The 7,093-nt window shown below is 38.4% G+C and overlaps 1 protein-coding gene across 1 annotated transcript; it reads right to left on the reverse strand.

Moving 5' to 3' along the window:
• Positions 1 to 232: 232 nt before the first annotated feature.
• On the reverse strand, positions 233 to 1,821 carry LOC112178975 (alcohol acyl transferase 2). The gene is made up of 2 exons (XM_024317260.2): positions 1,319 to 1,821; positions 233 to 1,174 (listed from the first exon to the last, which is right to left on the reverse strand). The coding sequence occupies exons 1-2, from the start codon at positions 1,763 to 1,765 to the stop codon at positions 233 to 235; spliced, it is 1,389 nt and encodes a 462-aa protein (XP_024173028.1). The 5' UTR covers positions 1,766 to 1,821.
• Positions 1,822 to 7,093: the final 5,272 nt, after the last annotated feature.

Below are 7,093 nucleotides of genomic sequence, written 5' to 3' on the forward strand. Positions count from 1 at the left end.
AATTAATTTCGAATGAGAACTTACCTAGCTAGTGTAGGACTTCATAATGAGGTATAGTATACTACATAATCAGATGCTGATGTGAATTATTTATGGCCCTTAGATTTCGAGTAAATGATTGAGATTGAAAATCAAGGATAAACAAGGGTGAAAAGAGCTAAGGAGAGGATCTGATCCTTTATTCAAATAATTGAAGACATTACATCTATAATATTGTAGGATCATTGAAACCTTACAACCGAGGAATTATCCTTACAACATTAATATTAGCAGATTTAGTGTTATTTATATTTTCCACTATCTCCGACGACGTCATCTTCTCGAGTTCCTGCTGAAATCTCACCATACTCAACGATGGCAAGCACACTGGCACCAAAATCCCGTCCTCTTTTTCCTTTTTTTGCTGAACATAGAAACTAATAAGGTTCAAGGCCTTGGCAGGTCCACAAAATGCTGGCTTTCCCCACCCCAAGTTGACATCTCCAACGCCAGTACGTCGATTATCTGAAACTATGAAGTTCCCGGTCAATGTAAATGAAGGCCGTCCTCTTATGACCATAAGATCTGCCACTGATCTCATGTACTCTTCATTCATTTCAGATTTTGCCTTCATCACCAACTCCAGTGCATATCCCAACGAACTTTCACACAATTGTTTCACTCCCGAAACAGCAGCTGGGTATGCAAATGCATTGCCGTAGTAACCCAAAGGAAGACGAAGACTGTTGAGCTTCCCACGTGCATTGACTATGCATGAAACCCGAACAACCTGTTCCGGATTAAGTTCTAGTGCAACTGTGCGGCACTTCCACAAACAGGATGTTATGAGGTCGAATGTAGAGCAATTGGAAAGGTGCGGTGGAAGATGTTTCTTCATGGCCCTTATCTCATTGGGACCAAAGTAGACAGATTTTTGCACCATTACTGCCGCATCAGAGCCCTCATCTGAGTAGTCATCAATAATTTCCTTGTATTCGTGATGTGTACATGTAATTCGTGGTGGATCTCGGGCATTCAAGATCTCTCGCTCCCACACTGGTGGAATAGATGGTGCACTTTCTCCTTGAACCATCTCCCCTACCGTGTTCAAGAACAGGACCAATCCAGGCGCATCACACATTGTGTGGTTCACGCGCAATGCAAGTATGAAACCTCCGCATCTCAAAATGGTCACCTAGCAAATATGGTTTAGTCAGCGATTTTTTATCTTCATGTTCTCAATTATTATCATCATTAGAGCAAATTATAGTTTAGTACTGTGCTGCATGAAAAAAGAGGATATCTAGCTAGTAATAACTTATTGTATCTGTTGACTTACCTGAACTAACAACAAAGGGCAACCAAGAATGCCATCCGAGCCCCGGACATTACATAGGAAGTCCTCTAACACTGGGCAAGGCGGTAGAATAGCATCTCCAATTTCCTCGAGAGTAACGTCAGCATTAGCCCCAACGAACAAGACACCTTCTCCGTTGCAATCCACCATAAGCTTTCTGTTGGGACCTTCCCTGAGCCTACCTGCCAAAGGGTAGTAATACACCAATGCTCTACTTATTGCTTCCCTGATCACCTGAACGGGGCATTTTTGGTTCGACATTGAAGGATTGTTCTTGTAGGCTATGATGACTGGTATCTGAAACCTAAGGCCTTGCTGGTCATCTATATCTGACAGCATCTTTGTTTCATGAGGAGTTGGCCTTGCCGGAGTTATAAGTTGTGGCTGGGTTCGATTAACCTGAAATACTATGGAGCGTGGCAACGCCATGGCTTGATATATAATCAAAACCTTTACAAAGAAAATAGTGTTGAATGAGAGGATAGTGTTGGATAACCACAAGAAAACTACAAGATCGATAAATTTAGTAGCTATATATAGAAAAGATGCTAGAGGCAGTCTATTTGACTGTATTGGGTTATTATCACAACCGCTTTCCACAATCAAAAGCCTTCCCATCATATCAATATATACTACTCATATGTACTACCAAATTTATCAATTTGGTTTCGCACTTACAATACATAACTTGCAAGTTGCAACTGTACCAGCAATTTTCCAGTGGTAATCTGAGGTTGGATAAAAACTTCTTTTACTTTTTTGGTCAAAGTTAGATGAAAACTTTGTATTTTTGTTAGATGACTTGGGTATATAATGTTAATCGGATAATTTGGGTACATGCATCAAAATTTGGTAGTCTGTGATACTAAATGAAGTTAGTTTTATAGCATAGATAGATTAACTAATTAAATGTACGCGCGTAGATATATTAATTAATTGATTGATAGATCGATAAATGTGTTTATAGTGCTGTAGTAAATTTCAGGTATTACTTGTCTAATTTTATAGATTTTTTTTTATAGTGAAATCTACACTCCCATTTTTACATTCTGCAATCTCACTCATATTTTAGAAACTTGTTTGAAACTTAAGCTTTCAAATTTGCCCTGAAGTCAATGACATTCAACAGTCCTCTCCAAAGTTTGTAGCAAAAGTTCACATAGAAAGTTCACACAGCTTCTGGGGCCTTCCTATATAGAAATTTGTTTGGACTTCTAAAACTAGTGCATAGGTATATTAATTGTACAAATTAAAGGTTGGTAAAGCTAGCCCAACTTGATGGTGAATTGTGAAAGCTAGTTTTTGACGTTCGTAGTGTAGAACTGCATGTTCTAGTACAGCGACGGCTTTAAAGTAGTGAAAGAAACAACTGTTGGAAGGACTTACAGTTTGTTTTCCATATTATTGGGGAGATATTTAGGTTTTTGTGGTCTAGTTTTCCCGACATGCCGGCCACGTTTGTAGGGTTTAGTCATGGTTTAAAATTGCTTTTTTATCTTTTTTTTTTAATGTAGTTTTAGGTTTTTTAAAATGTGTGGTAAACCGTAAACTTAAAAAAACAGCTTTAATGAAAAAATATGGGTAAATGACAATAGCTTTTCGAACCAGCAGAAACTTTTTCTAAACGTTGTTGTCAGTCTTAGCATAAGCGATTTTTTTTTTTAAAGGCATAGCAATTTCAAACTAGCCTTAATACTAGTAGGCTCTCTTTGTATGTCTTTCTCTCTCTTCGTTGATACAAGTAGGCTTTTGTTGAGTGATATATATAATTATACATACAGAGATTCTGGGGCCTTCCTATATAGAAATTTGTTTGGACTTTTAAAACTATTGCCTTCTGATATTAATTGTACAAATTAATGGTAGATGACAGCTTGATGGTGACTTGTGAAAGGACTTGTAGTTTGCTGTCCATATTATTAGGGGAGATATTTAGGTTTGAGAAAATTTTACAAATAATGCCTCAATTATAAGCTATTCATCACTTTGGTACATCAGTTTCAAAAACTATCAGATTGGTACCCCAATATTTAGATTCACCACAATTTTCATATAACGGTGTTAAATCTACTACCACACAAACTATTTCATGGACAATCTTGTCTTTTCATTTTCTCAAATATTTATTTTCCTCTTCTTCTCCTCCTAATCGCACATATAACTCGTACTAGTGAGTCAAACAAGAAAATATATACACATGTAATCCATTCCAGCAAACATATCATGGTCAAACACTCAAATATATACGATATAATATCTTATAATGAGTTTTTGCAACGAATTAAAAGCTCTCAGTCTCAAACTATTTTCTGGTGTCTACATCTCTCTCTCTCTCTCTCTCTCTCTCTCTCTCTCTCTCTCTCTCTCTCTCTCTCTCTCATACTAAAACCCAGAAAGCAATATAGCAATTCAAATCAAAGAAACAAAAAGATTAGTCAAATTAACCACGGCCCCAAATTTACACCTATTAGATGGCAGTAGAATTTGCTCTCCCTATGCTTAGCTGCTTAATCACCCACTTCACCCCTCCATGTCAGAGATGACAAACTCCATTGAAGACCACACTATGTGGCTGAAGGAGAGTGAGCACCAAAACGGCTTCCATTGAAGAAGCAGTTGGGTTAAAGCATCGCCGACACTGATAAAGTCAGCAATGGTGCTTGAAACGACGACGGAGAAGACAGTGTGGAAGACTGAGATTCCCATCAATGGCAGTTTTGGTCCTAGGGTTGCATGGGATGAGGAACTGGGTTTTGGAGTTGGATTGAGAATTTAGATTTTGGATTGAATTGAATTGATGGAGATATATAATTTGGACGCTTTGGGGTTAAATTTGATGGAATTGTGGAGAAGAGAATTGGGTATCTAGGTGGTGGTGGTGGTGATTCCGTTGATGAGGGAACTAATGGTGGTCTGGTGCATGGATGATGGGCTTGATGGTGGAAGGTAGAGAAAAATGATAATTGTTGCGTGGAACGGGAAAAGAAAAAAGAAAAAAAGGAGTTGAAACATGAAGAGACGAAATTACCCTAAGAAAATTAGTGACTTGACAGCGTTATAAACGGCAGGTACTAAAAATAATTCAGATTTTAATATTAGGGTACCGATATGATAGGTTTTAAAATTAATGTACCAATGATGAATGGTTTTTAATTACAGGCCACGTTTGTAGGGTTCAGTTGTGGTTCTGGCAAAGTCATGTACACATGAGGAGCAATTAATACTAGGTTAGGACTTGGCCCATGTAGGGCTAAGCAATGAACTATATATGTATGACATGGGCTAAGCAATGACTATATATGTAAGGATTACGTAATGAGGTATCGTCATGCATACTGATGGTGGAAGGTAGAGAAAAATGATAATTGTTGAGCGGAAGGGGAAAAGAAAAAAGAAAAAAAGGAGTTGAAACATGAAGAGACGAAATTACCCTAAGAAAATTAGTGACTTGACAGCATTATAAACGGCAGGTACTAAAAATAATTCAGATTTTAATATTAGGGTACCTATATGATAGGTTTTAAAATTAATGTACCAAAATGATGAATGGTTTTTAATTACAGGCCACGTTTGTAGGGTTCAGTTGTGGTTCTGGCAAAGTCATGTACACATGAGGAGCAATTAATACTAGGTTAGGACTTGGCTCATGTAGGGCTAAGCAATGAACTATATATGTATGACATGGGCTAAGCAATGACTATATATGTAAGGATTACGTAATGAGGTATCGTCATGCATACTCATTTCACTGATACTACCCCCCCAAATGCAAGGCTCACAGCCTTCTCAAGTTCTGCTATTAGGTAAGTAACCAGGTACACTAAGTGGCATGTGTTGAGAGAAAATAGCACACAGTGAGCGTAAATGTCACCCAACATAATTTCACTCGTATTCATTTAGTGAATAGAGTTTTTATTATTTTGGGTTCGACCCATTCAAGACAGAATGTGTCTCTTAATTACAATCTCTCGTTACAGGGAAAGACCCTTTGATTCCATTTATGAAGAAACCAATTGATGAGATGTGTGTTTGTTTGTTTTTGCGGCTGCACCCGGACATTTGAATGGGTTGCCTACGTACCCTTGGAGAGGGATCAAGCCACTCGTAGTTCAAGAGTTCCAATGAGTGAATGACTCATTGGAGGGCTTTGATTTTGGAATGAGAGTAGTGTTTGGGACAAATTTGGTTTAAGTGGACCAGAGATTCAATTTTGTGATTAGGGCGCGGTTGCATCTAGATAAATTTGGTTCTAGATTGCCTACATACCCTTTGTGGGATCAAACCACATGTAGTTCCGGCATTTGAGATTTAAATGGGTAGATGACCCATTTATTTTGAATTTGTGTTTGGGAGAGGATTTAAAGCCCTTGAATTTGGTTCGGACTTTATTTGATGGATTTTATTTTTTGTGCTATTGGGAGAATTTGACTGGAGTCAGTGATTTATTTGGGACTGGCGGAATTTGACTGGTGGAGTCAGAGATTCTGTTTGGAGTTGTGGTTGCATCTAGTGGGTCGCTAGACTGCCTACATACCCTATGAAGGGATCAAACCACTGTAGTTCATCGTATTTGGGTTTTCGGTTTTGACTTTTGTGTTCGACGGATGTGTGTGTATTACTTTCGAATCCGTCGAAAGAACACATTTTTTTGGTGGACACCTGATTTTTATGGAGCGTCTGCTGATTTGATTTGGGAGCTTTTAACAGGCCTTGAGACTTGAAACGGGATTTGGGCTGCTTTGAAGTTTATTGAGCGTGATAATGGTTTGAAGTAGGCTCTGTAGTGCACCGAAACAACCCAAAAGCTTGCAAGGCATAGAGTGATATGGACACCCATTAAGTTTACAACCCCATTGAGCCCAGCTCACGTCTGCAAGGTTCTGATCCCAAAAAGAAGACGTCATCTCCATTCGACAAACTTCAGATCCTCTGAGAGACCTCTTTGGCGTAATCATCAGACAGAGATCAATTTCAACAAGATGAGGATTAACTATTTTAATTCGATCTGGAGAGGGAGTCATATCGCTGAAGTCCATATAAATGGGTTGGCTCAAGTGCCTAGATTCCCCATTCTTTCGCGCACCAAATCAGGTACTGGTTCACCTTCTTCTTCTTTTTCCCCATAGTTGGAAGCATTTATGCTAATCAATGTTTCTTGTTTTCTTCTCATCAGAGGCCTTGATTTCTTACCCCTGTTCGCGAAACGCATCTATCACAGTTGGTGTCGAACCCAGAACCGATGAGGAACCATTCTTTTGACCCAATTGAATTGCTGGGCAGAACACTCTAATTCATGCTTTATTTAAATGATGTCACCGATTACTTTTCCACCGATGTCCACCGCGACTTAATTGCTTTGTCTGCCAAGATTTGATCATCATGTGCCTGATCTTGAATATTAATTCTTTGCATGATTCTCTTTTGATTGACAAGGAAACACGTAGCTAAACTTTGTTAATGTTCAAATGCATGTTTCCAAAGCTTTTGTCTTTAGTTCATGGTTTAATTATGAACATGAATTTGTTGTCTTGAAATGTGCTGATCAGTTTTCCACAAAGAGAAGGGCTCATGGCTGCTAGTTGGTCACCATTTTGTCTTCTTGCAATATCACTTATGCCACCGCTTTATGATTAAGGTGGAAAGTTTGATTAAACAAACCAATATATATATTGCTCTGACTTGTAGCAAACGTGTTCCAATCACAAGCTTTTGACTTTGACAATGCTATTTGTAATTGTCTGCAGGTTTTTGACATTT

The sequence above is a fragment of the Rosa chinensis genome, chromosome 7 (assembly GCF_002994745.2).
Source record: "Rosa chinensis cultivar Old Blush chromosome 7, RchiOBHm-V2, whole genome shotgun sequence".
NCBI classification, from domain to species: domain Eukaryota; kingdom Viridiplantae; phylum Streptophyta; class Magnoliopsida; order Rosales; family Rosaceae; genus Rosa; species Rosa chinensis.